The sequence below is a fragment of the Scatophagus argus genome, chromosome 10 (assembly GCF_020382885.2).
Source record: "Scatophagus argus isolate fScaArg1 chromosome 10, fScaArg1.pri, whole genome shotgun sequence".
Lineage (NCBI taxonomy): Eukaryota > Metazoa > Chordata > Actinopteri > Scatophagidae > Scatophagus > Scatophagus argus.
In genome coordinates, this window is record NC_058502.1 from 7,988,492 (window position 1) to 8,008,917 (window position 20,426).

The 20,426-nt window shown below is 42.4% G+C and overlaps 1 protein-coding gene across 33 annotated transcripts in view; it reads right to left on the minus strand.

The window, feature by feature from the left end:
• ank3a (ankyrin 3a) overlaps positions 1 to 20,426 on the minus strand; it is a 115,749-nt gene that overhangs the window by 49,679 nt on the left and 45,644 nt on the right. For 23 of the 33 annotated variants that reach the window (XM_046402641.1, XM_046402640.1, XM_046402637.1 and 20 more), the window contains exons 2-10: positions 8,953 to 9,054; positions 8,517 to 8,615; positions 6,245 to 6,343; positions 5,581 to 5,679; positions 4,206 to 4,391; positions 3,794 to 3,817; positions 2,071 to 2,169; positions 787 to 885; positions 173 to 271 (exon numbers count right to left, since the gene is read on the minus strand). In XM_046402641.1, the coding sequence (XP_046258597.1) occupies positions 173 to 271; positions 787 to 885; positions 2,071 to 2,169; positions 3,794 to 3,817; positions 4,206 to 4,391; positions 5,581 to 5,679; positions 6,245 to 6,343; positions 8,517 to 8,615; positions 8,953 to 9,054 (906 nt within the window). Of the gene's footprint in view, positions 1 to 172; positions 272 to 786; positions 886 to 2,070; positions 2,170 to 3,793; positions 3,818 to 4,205; positions 4,392 to 5,580; positions 5,680 to 6,244; positions 6,344 to 8,516; positions 8,616 to 8,952; positions 9,055 to 9,187; positions 9,653 to 15,482; positions 15,942 to 20,426 lie in introns of those variants that run through there. The other 10 variants (XM_046402642.1, XM_046402639.1, XM_046402638.1 and 7 more) reach the window with 3 other exon arrangements.

The following is a 20,426-nucleotide window of genomic DNA, read 5'->3' on the forward strand; positions in this document are numbered from 1 at the left end:
TTGTTTTGTTAACTGTATGTGCCCTAGCTGTTTCAAATGTAATGTGATCTGTTCTAGTTTACAACAGCCAGTTGGAAATAAAAAATAAACACCACGTGCCATGAGTTTGTGACCTTTCCTTTTCTATTCTGAGCTAAGCAGTGTCTCCCGAATTGATCATCCCAGTAACTACCTTGGTCTTGGAGAGGAAAGGAGCTCCTCGATCTAGTAGGATTTCTACCACCTGCTCGTGCCCACTCCGGGCCCCACAGTGAAGAGGTGTCAGCCCGTCCTGGAAAAGGAGAAGAAACAGAAAAACTGTTGATAAATCACTTGAGACAAAAAAATAAATAAATAAATAAATAATTTCCCTAATATGGTTTGCGGTACTGTTGCATGTGATTAGGCAGGCAAATGAGGAAAAAAACATACATTGTACATTTGACATGATTTGAGAAACTCGTTCCATACTGGAAATTAAGGCCTTGTTTCTATAATTACAAAATCATTGAATGAAAAGAAACTCTAACAAAACTGAAATACTGACAGATAAACTTCACACTGCAATATAGTTCACTGATTAGGACAACTTTTCAAACTTGACAATGCACACAATTTTCACTTGGAAGGTAGAAAAGTCTGCCTAATAAACTTTAGCAGATGTTTTTTGTTTTTTCCCAAAAATCCAGTACACCCAGAGTGGAAAATTAGATCTGTCATCCTCCAAAAGACCACGAAGCTCTGCCTCGTGTATATTTTTTCTGAATATCATAGTTTTCTGAGGGGAAATTGGGTGCACAGGCTCACCTTGGTCTTTGCATCAATTTTGGCCCCTCTGTCCAACAACAACTTGACCATGTTGCTGTTGCCCCTTTTCGACGCCACATGAAGTGGTGTGATGTCATTCTAAAGTAAAAGGAGGAAACTGGTGTTAAAATTCAGCTGTTAAATTAGACCATTACTGTATTACATAAAATTAAATCAATTCATTGGATATGTAAAAACAGGTGTTAACAGCTTTAATTTCTAGTTGTCAACTCTAATACAAACCTTATGATCTTTTTATTAAGGGTCTTTTATTATCAAAACAGCTGCATTGTTTATCACAACCCTTGGGATCAAACCTGCAATCAGTGTCAAAAAGCAGCACAAATGCTAACAATCACATGCTAGCTGATATAATAAGAGGCCTCTGCTGACTCTAGTCAGCTAATGTCTAATGTGGAAACAAACACATTTTAATGGCGCCCACACATGTACGACAATGTAAATATCGCGGTAAATAAATAGCAGCCTTACTCTGCTTATAATATCAAAGTCTTACAAAATGAAGCACCTATAATAAACACTGAGAGGCAGAACAGCTAGTGGAACACATAGGCAGCAGTACACTTTATTAAAGGACAGTTGGGGATTTGTTTCCTCATGTCCACTTGAAATCATGAATGACAATTATGCGCCCCGTGCTGGCTGGCATTGTTTACAGTGTGTAATGAGCACACACAGCGACATGCAGACCAATATGAGTGAGCTTAAAACACGTCACACGTCACACAATTCACGAAACTTTCTCAGCTATTTTGCCTTCACTGGGTTGCTGTCTTATCCACACCACACTGATGTGCATTATGTTAACTAAAAATATAATAATGTGACAGCCCTATTCCTGAAGCTGACTTAACATATCAATCATTTAATACATTTTCCTGTTGTTTCCTGTAAAAAAAACCAAAAAAACAACAAACTCCTGTGTCTGAGGAAGAAATATCACTGTTTAGGTTTAAAAATCCTTATGTTTTAAAGCTTCCCTCTTAAGGCGTAATGTCTCTCAAATCTTGTTCAGACTGCCAGCCCAAATTTGTGGCAGAGTTTATCCAGACTGATTTTAGAAAGTCTGGGCAGCAAAGAATCGTGGGGTTTAGGGAGTGGTCATGAATAAGCCATGAAAACCAAGCTAATTCATTGTCTCGCAACTGTGTAGGATTTTTGTGCCACTATATATGGCATTAAACTAAACAAACCACTGACCGCTTGTTTATCTTGAACATTGGTAATACTCCTCCCAAACAGCAGAGGGCAGAATAAACTCACCCGAGCCATGAAGTCCACGGCAGCCCCTCTGTTCAGCAGAAGCGTGGCCACGTTAATGTTGCCATAGTGAGCCGCGATGTGGAGGGGGGTGAAACCACTCTGAGGGTTGGAGGAAGCCGTACGACACACAGATTCAAACAGACAAGCACACGCGTTACATTACAAACTGTGAAACACAAGACACATGCTCAATACAGTACAGACCTTGGGCTCTTTTAGCAGTCTACACAGGGCAGGTCACACTCCATCAGACAAGGACACACTCCACTAGACACTGTGACACTAACACCTGACTTAACTCACAAAGGCAGAGAAAGTCCTTTTATCGAAGCATCAAACATGGGGCCAACAGTATGCTGACAACTAGAGTCAATATTCAGTATACCATATGGGCTTCTTTGTGCTTTCAGGATATAAAAATGCAACTCGTTACACCATCACACAGGACAAAGTAAAAGTTAAAATATACACCCCTGAGTGCTAACATACCACCAAGTTCGGCAGATGTTATTTAGAGATAATTACTGGTAATCTACATTATCTCATTTACAACATCCTGATTCTTTTAGTGCCTAAAAAATGTCCTGCAAATGAACCTAATGTCCATTTGTCTTGAATGAAAGTAATTTCCTGGCAAAACCCCTGGCTTAGTGAGCAACAGCTGTCAAAGCAACAGAGGGACACTGGAAACAATCTGTCGAATGAGTGAATGAATCTCACGTTAAGCTTTCTAATGGGTGGAACGCCAATTTCAAATAACCAATAATCCACTGGAGAGCAGGTGTCTCAGACATGTGTATCCTCTCTGCTTATATCTGCTGTCTGCTTAATGGTCAACTGTTAATTTTATAGGAACAAAGCAGGTTAATCTTGTGCTGTTCATAAAATCTACAATAACTTTCCTCCATTTTCCACTGTGAAAATTGATTTACCACGATGCATAAGTCTCATAAGTTTAAGAGCCATTTTTGGATGAATCACACCAGATAACTGGTCGGCCTGCCAAAACCAGAGACGAAGCCAACTAAAACAGGCACGCCTGGCTTTAGTGTGACGAAGGGTCCTTTGTTACCACAGAAGCAGAAACAGTTGAGGTAGCTTTTTGCTTTGGTCCCATGCAAAATGCATTAGGTGCAAGGGTTGAGGATTAGAAGTATTAAAACCAACAGCTGGTTAAACTAATTAAACAAAGTGTCTACTGCTGGAAGGCTGGGTTCTTTTACAGCTTAATGGGGATTTGGTTGCCATGCAGGTTATGGACAAACCACTGCTTTTCGATGAATGATAACCACTCATGCTAACACGTTATCATGTTAATCAGTTTCATGGAAGGACGCTGTCCGGACACGTTGGGATGACATTTTTTGACACAGTCACAAAAAAATTAGCTGGAAACAACAGCTGGAGATTAAGTTTTGGACACCATGAAACCATTAGAATCAAGGAGAGCCTTGATACCAAGCCTCCAGCCTCAGGATTTCCTAGTGAAACATGCGCTAAAACTCTGACTTTCTCCATGACGAGGGATATCCACTACATGAACGAAGCGATGGAGAGGAAGATGAGTTTGAATTAAAATGGGAAAGGGCAAGTGACAAAGGGCTGCAGAAACACTACTGCATCAAGTCAGGGGCACTGAAGTGTTTGCTGTTGTTTGTTTTTTTTTCTGCGTTTTTATGAGCTGCGATGGAGAGACTATGTAATGCACAGAGTAGAGGTGTACCTCTGTTGTTCTATTCACCATCATCTATAGAGCCAGCCAAGAGAGGAGAGAATGGGCAATTAGTGAGCAAAAAGAAACAGAAAGGGGCCTCCACTGGCATGTGGAGGAGCAGAGAGAAGGGAGAAGAAGCAGTGTTATCTAATATTTAGATAGATAACATTCGACGTTTGAAAAAGATACTATACGCAAATGTGAACAAAAATCTACTCCTGCTCCTTCCCCCTTTCTGCCAGGAAGAGCATCAAAAGCAAATTCAGAGAGAGAGAGAGAGAGAAGGAGAGACAAATGCAGCATGAAACAAAGAAAACCAAAGGCATCAATAATCAAAATAACCCAACAATCAAAGGACCAGAGAGGTTAAAACAAAAACGAAGCTTCCAAGTGATCCACCACCAGAGACGTCATCACTCACCTTGGACTCGACATCCGCGTTGTGGTCGTTCTGCAGGAGCAGGGCTGCGGCCTTGGTGTCGTCCTTGCGGGCAGCGATGTGCAGGGCAGGCAGGCGTACCTTGCCCTTTGTATCGTTCTCCAGCAGCAGGGAGACCACCTGGTCATGGCCCTGCTGGAGGGCCACCGCCAGAGGGGTGAAGCCATCCTGTATATAAGGGAAGAGAGGTGTCACCAGGGCTGAAGGGGTGCTGGTTACTGGTGATATGTTGCCACAATCAAATCTTTTATTTCAATTTCAAATGGCTCTTTGGGAGCTCTGCAGCAAAAAAAAAAAAATATCTAGATACTTTAGAAGAACTTAAAAAAAAAGATACTTAAGAAAAAAATTTCCAGTTCAGTCTGACCTGCTTGGGAGCATTTAGGATAGCAAATCACAACCTAATAACCCATGTGTCAAACAGCTGTCAAGGCTGCTGTATATTTGCAAGCCTCCTCACCACATAGGACACTAATGTAAGTTACATAATGCGAGGAAGGGATGGAAAAGGCTCACATCTATCTCCTACACACATCACTCTTATGATGCATAATTCAGCTGAAAGCTTCCTGCTACAGCAGCACGTTTCTGCATACTGCAAGTCTGAATGTTTGCGCTTGCATTCATACATCATGTTCACGTGCATACTGGTTCTGGTGCAAGAATTTCCTGCGGGTGTGTGTGTATGCATGTCCTGAAGGGCAGCCTGTGTTCTACCATGTAGCACACAGATGTAAACCGATGGACTGTAGACTGGCTGGGGCGTTCCATTAGCCCCATCAGTATGAGCACGTGCTTGTGGACATAAACGTGTGGTGACTGGTAAGTATGTGCGCGTATGGACTCCAAAGGGTGAGCAACGTAAATCAGAGCAGTAACAGCAGCAGCAGCAGCAGCAGTCGTGGCGGAGAGGCAGCGAGTGCAGCGGACCTCATCTGTGACCCACTCAAGGTCACCCTGCCTCCACCACCATACACTACCAATCAATGAAACTCTGCCCAGTCCCTCATGAAGAGATGGGGGACAGAGGGGGGAAGGGGAGAGGGACTGCGGAAAGACAAGTGAGGTAGACAGAGGGAGAATGTGAGACAGAAGGGATGAGAAAAAAGACACAGAGAAGGGTATTTAAAGAAAGGACAGGGGGACGGAGAACCAGACGGAGACACGGGCAGGTGCAGAGGAAGTGGGGTCGGGATGATGAAAGGAGGAAGGAAACAAAGGAGGACCGAAGATGAAGGTGGTTATGGACGAAATGCGCAGAGACATACTGTAATGGTATGAGGGGTGGACACAGGACTGACACACATACACGTATTGTGTACACACACGATAACAAAAACACACATATGTACAGTACCTCAGTGGCTATACTCTGGCTGGCGCTGTTCTCCAGAAGGAACCGCACCACCTCAAGGTGATTCTCCTGGGCAGCCATGTACAGAGGAGTGAAGCCATTCTGCATACAACATGGACCAAAACATACATTCATAAACATGTTAAAACAGCTAAGACTGAACTTTGCTGTTTTCCTGTATTTTGCATCTAAACCTCATCATAACAATAACCTGAATGTAGTGTAAAATGTCCCAGTATGACACTTACATGCCTTCAAATCATCAGTGTAATTAACAATCTAAAGCCTGTCTGATATCCAGACACAAAGATCTCATTGACAAAAGTTGCAGTTACATCTCTACTGGCTGTTTCTGGGTTTGATGAGACCAGAGAGAGTAAGAAATCTTTCCTCTCACCTTGATCTGACAGAGTTAAATGTAAAACGCAAAGACAGCAGTATCATCCTGGAGAGGCAGAGGCCTAGTTGGCGTGAAGCCAGATTCTGTCAGCGAGGATCTTTCCACTGAGTGATTCCCTCAATGTCAGCCACTTCATGATACAGTATCATTCAAACAAAGGTGTGCCTCACAGCAGCGTTCACTCCTAAATTTACTGTAGGACCACCAGGACCTTATAGTCGCTGTGTAACCGTGCATGTGTATGTGTGCATGTTGAGTATATCCCACCTGAGATTGTGCGTTGACATTGGCTCCATTATTGACCAGCTCTTTGACGACTTCCGTCTGGCCAGCCAGCGAGGCTATGTGCAGAGCAGTGTTTCCTTTCTAGATTACACGGACAACCACAGGAATGCGCGTTAAGCTCTGTCCCACCTGTCCAACCGTATTGCTTGTGTGAGTGTGTGAGTGTGTGCGTGAGACTATTTGTCACGATAGCCTGTATATATCCATGTCAGTATCCATGTGTCCTAACGAATCCCCTCACGCCAACCACACTTTTGTGCTGCTGGTGTTCCAGCTCTGGCACCCCCACCCCCGCCTGCACTGCCAACAATGTGTCACTTCCGATGCCCCATGTCCCACACATAAATGATCCCCTGCTGATCCTCGGCCATAAATAAAACTACAGGAGGCTTTTTATGAGCCTGTGCAGGTTGACTCTGAACCTGTCTGCTGGCCGCGTGACACTGGGCTCTGTTATTTGCTCAATCGTGATCACCTGTCACATGTACTGTATACTGTAGCAAGGGAATCAGACAGCCATGGCTGCCGAGGCACAAGGCAGATTTATAAAGAGTCAGACAAGACTGTTTTGTAGCTGTATAAAGTAGCTGAAGACTTTACTGAGCCTAAAAGCTTCTGGAGTACACAACAGTAAGCCTACCAGTTAACCAGTTAGATATGTATATGCCTCTGCTCATCAGTGTAACATAATCTAATTCAAAAGTTATGCAATATCCACTTTGTGAAGCTTATATGGTTGAGCTTTTATTGAGAGCAGTACTGATTCTACTTCATATATCTTGCAACAAAGTATTTGCATCATTAAAGTTTTTTTTTATGTATAAGTACACAGAACTTGATTAAAAGACTACTCCACTGATTTAACACTGTCAAAACTTGCTGTCTACATTCTCCATGATGCAACTCAACCATCGATGGCACAGACTACAGAGGTCTGGTGAGCAGCTCCCTCTGTAGCCACAATAGGATTTATACAACATTTTTTTCACAGATTCAGCCATACTCGCCCTGTTAACTGACTTTGATGTGTAAAATGGTGGTGAGGATGGTGGTATTGGTTGAATACTGAAGCACAAGACATAACACAAAGTCCTACTTGATTTGCCCACCAACCAAACCTGCAGTGCTTTCTCTTCACTCCCTTCAACATTGTCACCGAATATAATCCAACGAGCAATTTCATTCCATTTCATAAAGCATTTAGCAAAACAAATTAGTAGTAAATTAAACGTAATCTCCAGTAGATAAGGTTACAAAATAAATGCCACCGTCTTCTATGACTGCTTCAAACTGAACATTGCAAGCTTCACAAATATAAAACAAATCCAGATAAACACCACAAACTACAGCCACAGCAGCGACAACATAGTTCAGCCAACATCTCTCACAGTATTTTAACATTGTAAGCCTCACAAGGGTTGAATTAGTCACAGACCTGCTAAGGTGCTAATGAACCGAGGACAGGGCCTCTTGTTTAATTCTCCCACAACAAGAACAGCACAACATTAGGGGCGGATACACAATTAACTTTAGCCATAAGCACCCACACAGCCTAAATGAAAGACTCTGTGTTACTAAATCTAGGTGTCCTCAATAACACCGCCTCCCTGACTGTCTCCATCAGCTGCATAAAATAGAAATTTATAGGTATTAGTGTGCAGGCATTGGATTCCCAAGATCTTTAAGTAATCCCCCAGCATCCTCAGGGGTCACAACAGAGAGAGGCTTTAATTGGGGAGATTTTGTCCCTGATCTTGAATATTTCATTGTGTCCTATGTTTATGTCAGCACTAGGCATGTGGCCTGGGGCAGAGAGGCCGAACATAACGACTAAATAGGAGCGAAAGCCTTCTGGGCTCAAATCTGGATAATGTTTTCAATGGCTCTCAGCTCCTTCTAGCATCAGAATAAAGAAGCTTCAAAGGAAGACCCTCCCCTGATGTGTCATACTGTATTATATTGTACAATACATAAATATAACACACACTGATGATGATTTTGGCTACCTTATTCTTCATTTCATATATTCCCAATTTATACATTCTACTGGCTTAATTCTCTATTTTTTCCAGCAGCAATTCCCATAGGGATCATTAAATATTGATCCAATGTTAAATCCTAACGAAAGGCTGCACACTTACAGTAGTCATACTGTAGCTCCATATGATTTAATCCCACAGTGCAGCCATGTTTTCTGCTGGAGCCAAATATAGTCCTCCGTAACATCAGCTGACCTGTGATAGGTGGGCCTTACCTTTGTGGCTGCATCCACAGCAGCATCGAGCTTCAGCAGCTCAGCAACAACCTCTACATGCCCCTCCTTGGAGGCTAGATGGAGAGCGTTCAGACCATTCTGAGAAAGAAACATATTTGATGGATTTGGTGTACCTTGTGCAGTAGAATATACTGTGAGATAAATCGTTGATCAGCCTTAATAGATGGGTTAAGATTATAAAACATTTCATGTAGAGGATGATCCTGCTTCTTCAGGCAGCCCTTGAGCCCTCAGTTTGAAATTCAGCTGAGGCAGCAGTATGGTGTGCGCATGAAAAAACAACTTCTTCTATAATCCCAAGATTGATAGATAGTTTATTGATCCAGAGTGAATTTTAGTATTGTTTTTTGGTTTTGTTTTTTTTAGATAGATAGACAGGAGCCAGACACACAGAAGAACATCTCAGAAAACGTACCTGATTGCAAATGTTAATCTCAACCCCAGACTTGAGGTAGTCAAGGACCTTTTCAAGGTTCCCTGCCCGGGCAGCTCGCAGGTAACTGGCATTACTGTCAGACTGGAGAAAGAGAGGGGAAGGGGGAGAGACAGAGAGACAGCAGGGGGAATATGTCAATATCAAATTTGTCTACATCAAATTAGGCACCAGAGAGAACAGAAGCACGTACAAATGCCACAAAATTTTACTGTACCAGATAGAACTCTGTCATAATTTCACAGACATCCAAAAAGACCTTAACAGCGGAAAAAACGAAGCCAATATCCACACATACACTCCGTCCATGGTCCCGTTAAGATCAAGTAAAATCCACTGGGGTCTCAAATCAAGACAATGCAAACATCTCAAAAAGAAAACCCATGAGAAAACAAACAGAGCCGAAGCATAACAACAATCAGCGTCATCCTCCGTCATCCATCAGATCCCGCCGAGCTGTTATTCCAGCTTTCTTAAATCCAAATGTCTCTGATTCCCAAAGGTAGGAAGTTCAATGACCGGGTGGTCCTTACAGCTGCCACAGAGACCTCCTCCCTTCGACAGAGATCTCTTCTGAATCCACTAGCAAAAGCAGTTGTGAGGCTCTATGTCGCTGTGCTACGAGAAGCAGAGCATTCTCTATTCTGCTTGCCTGTCCTTTATTTCACTACAGAAATAGAGCTTTGCACACTACAATAAAATGATGAGGCAAGCATGTTTTTGCCCCTATAACAAATGTGATGTGCATGTGTATGTGCGGGAGGAAGAGAAAGGGAGGGGGAGAGAAAGAAGGCTGAGAGTAGACAAAGAAAAAGAGAAGGAGACAGAACAGAGGGAGGTTGTGTTTCTTTTCTCTGTTCATGTTAGCTGCCAGGTCATTGCTTTTGACACAAAATGACACACAGCAAACTCTGCACATTTAGCGTTCCTTCTTCACAGCAGCCTCGCTAAGAGCATTTTGTAAAACTCAGCACTGAAGCTGCTGAGAGCAGGAGTGAGAGAAGCTGTGATATGCTGCTTCATAATAGAGGCTCAAAAACCAAATTCGTCTGAATTATCAGACCTGCTAAATTTAGCCTCGTGTCCAGAGACACTTAGGATAAACTCAGCAGGGCCAAACGGTACGTTATCCAATGTTGTACTCCCCACCTCCCCCTCCACTGTGCTTTTCCAGAAATAACTCTGACGAACATAGAGGGAGCTGACCCAAAGCCAAAATGTGAGTGAACAAGACATCCAGCATCAGATTGTTCCACCGATAGGCTGCATAAAACCGTGAGAGGAAAATATTTGTGTCTGTGTGTGCTCATGTGTACACAAACAGAATAATGGCAGATGAACCAGTGTCAGCTGAAAGCCAAATCATTTCCTGATTAGAGATTGTTAAGCTCATAGCTCTCAGCAGCCAATCGAGCAACATCTAGAAACCTCCTCTTCCTTTTCCCATACCCTCAACCCCCAGAGAACAGTTTGATAGCACTGAACCACTGATGATACTGATGGCCCTGAGAAAAGTCACAAAACAACCAACTGTGTCACTAGCACAGAGCCTCAACCAGCACAGAAATGAACCATGGGTCAAGAGCAATCACAACAACATACAACCACTGCCATTAAGAGATGCACATGCAGAAGAAATATTTTAAAAGAGACAAAGAAAGTTCAAGAGAAAGAATCATTAGGCCTCTGGCTGTGAAAACTGATAAACACTGCGGCCAAAGTCTCCTGTTGTCTAACTACAAAACTGTTTAGACAGTGTGGACATGTCTCAGTATGAGAACTCCTTCACTCATGTACCTGATTTGTGTTGCATTTCCATTTTTCTGCAGGTCAACCATATGCAAAAACAACAACAACAACAAAATTTTAAATTTCCACAGCAATGAGCAGCGAAACAAACCTCATGATAGATGACATGACAACGCAAAGGCAAAGACCACAATACTCTCGGACTGAGTCCATGTCATGGACATGGACACCAAGAATCTACGTCCTTCACAGTGACCTGTGAGAAGCACTTTGGCTCCCGTCCAACTGAATCAGAGCCAGCAGTTGTCTGTCTTCACACCTCAACTGAGACACTGAAGTATACTCTCATTTTCTATGATATTTCTGCTTTACAGGTACAGGTACTGCTTTACAGTAATGAGAAAACGTGCTAGCAAGAAGAAAATATAAACTGGGAAGTATCACAAAGGTGTTCCCTCAAAAAACTTCTTTCAACACTTCTTTACACTTAAAATTTCTGCCAAAATTTGCCATTCAGCTTCACATATTATTTGCAGTTTTTTTGAAGTTGCAAATATTTCTAGGCAATAAAGAAAAATGTTTCCTTTCTAATACTTAAAATTCATTGTAGTTTTTAATCTAAAATCATAAAACACATAAAAAGGTCTAATGAAATAAGTCCAATCATAAGGTTATTAAGATTTAGTCTCATGTGGATTTTCAGTGGATTCTTTGAACTCAGCAGAAGTGTAGAAGTCTTTCTGAATTTCCACCTATTTTATGTGTGTTTTCTTTTTTTCGGATTTCCCTAGTTATTTTCATTTATTTCTTTGGTACTATTTTCTTGCATTCATCTTCCCATCTTTTTAACCTCTCAGATGGATAACACTTTAAATGACTAATAATCCGTTTATTCCCAATGCAAACTTCAAGACAACTTTAATGTTTCACTCATAATATCACCATCAGCCCCAGCGTCATCATCAAAGATCCCAGTCAAAGTCTTCCCACATAACCAAAATATCTGTGCAGCATGTGTGTGTGCCAACAGTTGTCCTGGTTCTTACATAACCAACATGTGTCCTGAGTGATTGTCATGCTGCATGAACTACAACTCGTAGGCTTTGTTGTGTGTCACAAAATGCTTGACCGCTCTAAAACCTCTGACATGGAAACAGACGGGTCACGCTGCTGCGAACAACTCAGTGATTTACACCATCCAATATTATGTAAGTCAAACGCAACGTGATATTATTCATCCGGTACAGATATTTAACAGAAGACTACTGGTTGGTTTGAACTGGCAGATGTAGTGGTACATGAGACAACAATGAAATATTAACATGCATACATGCTCTCACTTCAAAAATACATGCGGTTCATCTCTAAAAATACTGGCATCTAAAAGCATCTTTAAAAGTTTCCACGTGTTTCCAAAGATTGCTATTTTTTAAACAGTCTTTTAAATATCGCGCAGAGCTTTTTGCTTCGTCTGCATCCGCCCAAGCTTAAGTGCCAACAGATTAAGTAGTCTTCATCCATGAGTCGCTATTCATTGCTCTCCTTAGTTTATCCCTTAATGCCAACAGTTAAAACCAGTGACCAACATGTGCAACCCTCCATCCACATCCCATCTACGTCCAACATGAGGGATCTTGAAGTCTTTGTGAATGAAGCATTACACGGGACAGGGCAAGAGATTAGTAAGAGAAATATCATTAAGCCTCCACAGATCAGAGGTTCAAAGAAAATGGGGCCATTAAAGACTAGGTTAAGCCTGAAGGAAAGCATTAATCTAATGTTAGATTGAAGGGAGAGGATGAGTGTGAGACGAAGAGAGAGAGCGAGAGAGAGGGGAAGACAGAAAGAGAAATCTGACACACGAGTGATAACCGGAAAAGCTGAGAATTATATCATTTCCAATTACAGTCTTGGTAAGTCAAAAATGCAGCTAATTTCTGGGTAAGATGCTATAAAAATGACAAATTAACCGTCTCGGTTCTAATTAAAAATGCCCTCTGGTCACTGACTGGTGTCTACAGATGCTCTTTCAAAGGGAAAGGAAAAACTGAAACACTACATAACAGTGAAGTATTGCCAGTTCAACTGCTTGTCTGTTTGGTTAGATTACTGCAAGATGAACGATCCCTTAAAGGTCAGTCCAACCAATATTTATGAGGCAGATTCCAACATTGATAATTAAAAGTTTAAAAGGATAGTCCACTCCAAAATCAAAAATACACATGCAGCATAAATGCAGCTGAAAGACAGCAACGTCTCTTTCCAGAAATCAAGACCAGATTACTTGTGATAATCTGCAGACCTTGTCTTAAGCAGTTTCATGCAGAACCATCTACTGAGCTCCACCGTGTCAGAACGCAGAATGAAAGATGGTTCTGCTCATGTAGGAAAGGCTCTTGCTTGTGACGGGGTGGGATGTAAACATTAATGGCGTCCTCATTGGCTGTGCTGTCAGCTTAGCTAGCTTAGTAGCCTCTCATCCACGAGTAAATGAGGTGAAAAATGTCTTTAAGTGTGTGAGATATAAAGTGTCTAAAACATGCATAACAAAAAAAGACTACTGATCGACTACTGATTTTTCATTGTGCTATTGATGAACAATATTGTTCCACAGAGACTTGGGCAAAGGAAACAGAGGAGATACTCACAGCAAAAAAATTAAAATAAACTGTAAACAGTGAGGCTCAAGAGAGTACAGCAGTGTTAATTACTTTGCTTTCCCTTCAATTTTTTTTGGTTTATTTGAATTCCACATTGTGCATCATTTCCTCTTACGATAAATTGAAGTATATAGATTTTCTGAATATTAACTGCAAAATACAATGTGACAATACAGGCTGGGCAGCCAGTGTGTGGAGATTCATGAGGTTTTGGAGCTGCAGAGCATTTGTTTTCATTTCTGCTGAATCTGTACTTGGCACTTTTTCTCCTCATGACATCAACGCTGTGATAGTCTAGATGGATAGAGGATATTTAGATGAATAAAGACTGATATCCCCTACTGGCCAGATTGCGATGATGTCAGCTTGGCACTCCGAACCGAGCATGTAACCAAACATAAACTCCTGTGGCATTTTGGCCTGCGTCCATAGGATGCACATCAATACGCATATGTCTGCACACACAACTGGACAGGGTTCACTTAAAACACAGGCAAAAAGAATTACACAAACGTAGACACGCATGTTGATGTCATGGCTGTAGGCTCTGGGTGAAACGAGTGAGCTTAGAAGAGGAGAGCCAGACCAACAGTGGCTGTATTGTTTCACTTTATCCCCTTCTCTCCTGACAGCACAAAACGGACAGCACTCCGCCAGCACAAAGCCGGGGGCATCCAGCGGCGGGCCACAACACCCGCCGGTGCCAAAGAACGTCACCCTACCAACCACCCAAATCCCCCCATCCTGCTTAGTCCCTCACAGTATCCTGATTTCCCTCTTTCCCTCCAGGCTAAATATAGCAAAGCTACTGATGAATTAATGCCCTATTTCATTGTCAGCGTACTCATACCAGAAAATCACTATTAAGGCTTTAGGAAGTATGAATGCAAATCATGTTATTGGCAACACAGTGAATGTTCTGTGATAATAATAATAATCTAATAATCTATAATGGAAGTCCTTACATTTTAGAGCCTCCTCAGATTTCAAAAGCACACAATGTTCTGTGTACATCTGCTTCACAGTTCTCATGACTGTAAAGATCACAAACCGTATGCATCAACATCACTCTGAAACATCCCTCTGCTGCACTCAAGTTGCTGCACATTTCAGCACATGTCAGAAACACTGCAAAGAGGAGTTGTATGTCTCATGCCTCCCACCGGCCACTAGATGAGTGAATAAGTGAGCGAATGAATGAGCAAGACAGTGAATTTCTGGTGTCATGAAGTCTTTTATGACTGAAAAGATGACAATAAATAAAAGTTTAGCTTTACTGAGAAGAAAGCTCACACTACAGTATGTTCTGCAATCTGCACCAGCTTTCTTTCAAACGTGCTTCCGTTTCTTTCAGTCCCATTTTTGTTTTTTGGCCAACTGGAGGCAGTAGAAACAAGATGTAAACACTGCACTGACATATTATGACACATGTCTCTATCAGCTCAGCAAATATCTGACTCTTTTGCTGCTGAGTGCTTCATTAGGTTCGGCAGCACGTTATTCACTGTGCAGAGTGGGTTTTTAAAGCTTTTAAGAAACAGCCGTCTGCTGCAGCAGAAAAAATAACAATATGACAGCAGTGAAAGTTAACCAAAATACTTACAGGATGGAAAGCTAAACGCTGAGCTGAAACTTAGGCTATGAAGCTTGGGAAAGTTGAGGGGAGCTGCAAATTCAGGTGCTAATTTCCTGTGGAATAATATTGTTTTCACGCTGTCAACTGATGCATTATTGTTATTATTGCTGAAATATTCAAATGTATAGCTGCTTTAAGTTTCAGTGAATGAATTCCTTAATGAACTGCACTCCAATTCCTCTACTGTATGCAGACAACGTGAACATGCAAGTGCAGTTGACTTTCTAGACATCACACTTCCTGATGCTGGTGGTGAGAGACTCCGGCATGGCAAACATGCACTTTAAATCTGACTGCAACAGATCAGCCTTTCATTTTCATTCATACAATTCACAGCGTCAACCTCTGAGACAGTCACTAACCCATTTTACATTTTTATAAGCTGATACCAATTCACAATACCATCTTCTTTTATCAAATATACAAATATAAATGTGAGAACAAATCCAAATATGAGCACTACTCACTTGTATTAGGAACACACCACCTTCTTCCACAGCCATGTTCACTTACTTCCCCTCTTTATTTCTCTCCTCTGAGTGGAAAGGAGTGAAACCTGAGCTCAGAGTGACCAGTCAGCCACACAGCCAAACAGCCAACCAGTCAACCAGCCATCTACAGTCAGTCAGCTGTGTCCTTATCTTAACCTCACGGGCATCCATCCCACTCAGAGGAAAGAGCGAAGTGCCATCGGCTCAGGTAACAGAGTACAAAAAAAAAAGCACACCAACAAATGCGAGCGCTGAAGGTAGCAGATACAACAGTTCCTCGGCCTGTCTTGTTGATGTCCTGTACATCAGAGGGATGGTGGGAGGAAAGAAGTGAGTAAGGAGGGAATAAAGAAGAGAAGACGGGGGTCTATCTAAGTCTCCGGTGCTGAGTAAACAAAGCGCTGAGCATCTCGCAATCTTTCACGCTGCAGAAAGGACAAACGCCAAATCCCCTTTGCTGCCTCACTCCCTCCCTGTCCCCTCACTAATTCTCCCTCTTTTTCAAAAAAAATGTGTCAACAAGGGTAAATCCCTGCTGCCTTCGCAGAAGATGGCCCCTGCCCCAGAAAGCACCTTTGAGTGGGGAGGATGCGGGAAGAGCACTTACCATAATAGCTGAGGCTTCTTCCTCCCTCTCTGCCTCCTTCCTTTTCTTTTTCACCTTCATTTACTCTGGAGGGGTGGGGGGCTGAGTTTGTCAGTGTGATTTTGATATCCAAGGTTGGAGGGGCAAGCAGACAAGGGGGCCAAACTGAAAATAGCAGCTGAAACAAATACTCGACTGGGTTATGTCAAACCCCCCCACCACCACCACCGGCTTTCCTCTCCCGTGTTATCCCACCCACTCTCCCTCTTTCCCTCCCACTCATTCTCTCTGGTTCATTCTCCCTGCCTCCCCCAGTCTCTGCCAGCGTGCTGCTCTTTATTGTCATCCTGCTTATCAGCTTTTTTCCTCCTAACAAAGACCAGCGTGGATGCATGCGTTGTGAGTGTCCAGGCTGGACTTTCTCTACCTGGCTGCATAAAATCAACCAAGTGGGGAATCTCACCTCATGGGAACAAGCAGCAGTGATTCCATGTGTGTCTACTGATTGGGAGGTTTACAAGCCCAATAACAGCAGAGACGGAAACAATAACACCAGACGCTATTTTGGGGCGTGTGGACCAGCGGATGGGGGGGTGGGGGGGTGGGGCACCAACAGTCAATGGGGACACTTTAACAGAGGATTAGGGGCTTTTCCTTTGGTATTAGGGACACCGTCTATCCTCCCACCTCTCACCCCTCAGCAGACACGCCCCACTACAGGCAGCTGAGTGGGAGTTGGGGATGAGAAGCTCACCCCCACTGACTTCTCCTCGCAAAAGCCTGCTCATATCTCCCTATCTCCCCATAGCTCCCCTGTAAAATGCCTTTATCTGATCACTATCTGTGTGAGCGCAGGGGAAAAAGACAGTCCAGGCGACGAGCGTAACATGCAGCATGACGACCGCGTCCATGTTATATGTTTGATCTTAGTTTATTACACCTGTGGGTGAACTGATTATCTTAACTTGGTGGACCACCCACAAGTGTATAGTGGCTCAAGCAAAGCCATTTTTCCATAATAGGAAGACTCCATCACTAGACAGACCGTTAAAAGCAGTTCTGTGGTTCCCACCATAGGGGTCATGATCCCCAAAGGGGTCACAAGATAAATCTAAGGGGGTCATGAGACAATTAATTGGGTAGTAGAGAATAAAAAAAGAAACATTCTGGTATAATTTAATTTAGCTGTTTTCTTGTCAAGATTTGGGTGAGACGACTGTCCTCACTCTGGGGCGCAAATCACTTTGTGAAGGACAGTCCTCACCCCGGGTCCCACCTGTTTGACCTGTTACCCTCTGGAAGGAATTACAGGTGCATGAAAACAAGGAGCCCCCCCTCCCACGCATGAAAGTCAGGCTCTCAAAATCCCATCCACCACTGTACCCCCTACGCATTTACTGCTGTACAAAACTGTAAGCATTAATTACTAAATAGATACTTTTGTTGTCTCAACAGATGTGTAAACAAACGCTGTGGTCGTTAACCTCCAGGATATGGAAAATCCCAGGGACAAGCTGTGATGTGATCACTCTTTCCTTCTGCCTGTGGTATTCTGATAATAAGTGAGAGTTCAGTTCATCAGTATATAACCCATAAGTGTTATTTATAGAAGGAACGCTGCTGCTTGTAAAATAATACACGTACGCACAGACTATACAGTCACATGCAGCCATCCATCCCTCAGCCACTGCTTTCACATTCTGTCACCGCTCCAGAGGAACGACACCACAGCACTATTGGTATTTTCCAGTGCTATCAGCTTTCAGACAATGAGAGTTAGAGAACCAGAGTCGGAGAAAGTGAAAAGGAGCTGGAGACTGTGGCGTACGTGAGAGTTGACAGAGGGAGCGACAGATGCTTTGGACCAGAAGAGGCGAGTTGAACATGTGACTGGTGGATCACAGGCCCTTCACGCCAACACGGCCTTCTTGAAAACCGCGGGGTAACCATGGCTACCGTGGGAGGCTACAACAGGAGAGGATGGGAGTCGAGCCTACTTATGCTCAATGTGTGTGTGCTCACACACACATTGAGCACTGCGGTCATTCTTGAGTTAGCGGCTGCTGATAATCACACACGCAGCACGGCTCATTATCTGAGCGAACAGCGTTTCAGTTAGACGCTGAGTGGAGTTACTTTGTATTGTATTTATGTATTTATTTGGACAAGTGGGAATTTGTAGTATCCACGTTCATAGATACATGTAGATACATTCATATTTGTATGTATTTATAACCTTTAATTCTCATAGGTGATTAAAGTTCCTTTCCTGTACACATACTTTTCTCTCTGTTTTTTTTTTATTTTTCCTTTTTTATAGTTATCAGAAATCTGATCTGAAGCTACACATACTTGTTATCCGTTAGGAAACTCGATAAATACATGTTGTGACCATACAGTAATAATACAGCAGTAAATTGTCTTGAAATTTAATTGAGGAATCAGTAAATGAACAAAAAGCAATACTGACAACAATCATGACAAGCGCTTTAGGAGACACTTTTAAAATAATTTATAATGTGAAAATAAAAATGACCCAATAATTAGAATGCATCACTGTTGCTTTTACAGAGCTGAAACACTATAATAAGATTAGAAATCATTTAACTGTAACTTAGCTGTAAATACCTGGAAAAGACAATATCTAAGATACATCCTGATCTTACAATAACCAAATCCAAGGCCATATTAGATATTATATCTCAATATAGAGAGCTTCTCAGATCAATGTGCACAAATGATACCACAGAGAACCAGTCACAAACACAGTAATATTTCTTAGAAGAAGTTCTTTGCCCCAGAACTGTATTATGTTTATGACATCCAATCAGAACAAAGCAGTTATGATTATATATTCAAAGGGTATAAAAAATGGCTTTGGGCTAATGCAGTTGTCTGCCCGCTGGCTTTCCTTTCCTGGTTTCACAAACATGCTAAGCAAGCTCAACCTTCTCAAAGGAGCTGTAAAATATCCTCCTCATCCTCATTCTGGGGAGTATCCTCAATATTTGTAGAGAACATACAGCACATAAACACCAGACGGATATTTACTGCTCCTGCTGCACAGAGCTCGCTCAAGGGCACAGCTCCCCTTTGTCACCTGGGACATGAAACCGCCTGGGAGGAGGGAGGCAGGAAGGAAAGGATGTGAGGGAGGGAGCTGAGAGAAAGGGTGGAAAGGAGAGAAAGAGAGGAGGGAGGGAAATGGGTAAAAGACTAAACCAGAGCAGAGAGAGAATAAGAAAAACCTCAGACATCCTCATGTACCACCAACCAACTGCTTTGGCTAATGTTCATCACATTCATTATCAAATTACTACTTCATCAGAAATGTAAAAGATTTAATACAATTTACAACCTTATTGCCACTACCACTGCTGCACAACCAGGGACAGTAATGCTGACGGTAATGTAAGGAGACTGCATTGGATTTCATCCTACTGACGTGTCAGCTGTAAAGATGAAATCTACACACTAGTGCACAGTGCTGGATCAATAGCTGTCCCGCCAAAAAGTCACCGTAAAACAGGCTCCAGCAGAGCAAAGGTGAGACAATGAAACACACAAAGGAGGAGGAGGAGGTATAAAGAAGGTGACGGGCGTGGCAGGGCGGAGAGGAGAAGAAGTTGGAAAGTGAGGAGGCAAAGCAAAACGTTATACGTATGAGGGGCGAGGAGAGAGACAAACACGAGAAACAGAACAAAAGAGGAGCAGACTGAGCATGGATACTGAACAGAGTAGTGATGGCCTAATGGTGACAAGAGACAAAAAGGAAAAACAAGATACCAGAGTTTAGATAACTCTGGCACAAAGTCAGAGACATCAAACTCCTCCTCCTCCTCCTCCTCCAACTCTTCCTCATCCTCCTCCTCCTCCTCCTGCCTCAGTTTGACCTCAAGCAGACTCTGTTCAACAGTCAAACACTGGACTCTGGTGGACAATCCCCTGCATGACAACTGTACAAAACATCACCAGTTTCCATGTGACACCTGAGCACCGAAAACTGATCTATAAGGTTAATTGGCTTTTATCCTTTATATATATATTTTTTATTTTTATTCTATTTTATTTTTATTGAATGCTGGTTTGATGCTCCTCTAGTCATATTTCTGTTGTTGTTTATGTTTTATTTGCAGTTTTTGTACATTTGTACAAATCTTTGTCTTGTTTTGGCCTTTATTACACAGTGTACAAAAGAGCCAGAACTGTTCTCACTGCAGTTTTGAATGACTGAATTAAAATGGTACTTTATATAACTACAGAAGAGACGGTTATTTTGGTCGTGTAATGCTTTGCATGTTGATGCAAAAATACAAAGAAAAGAAAAGAAAAGT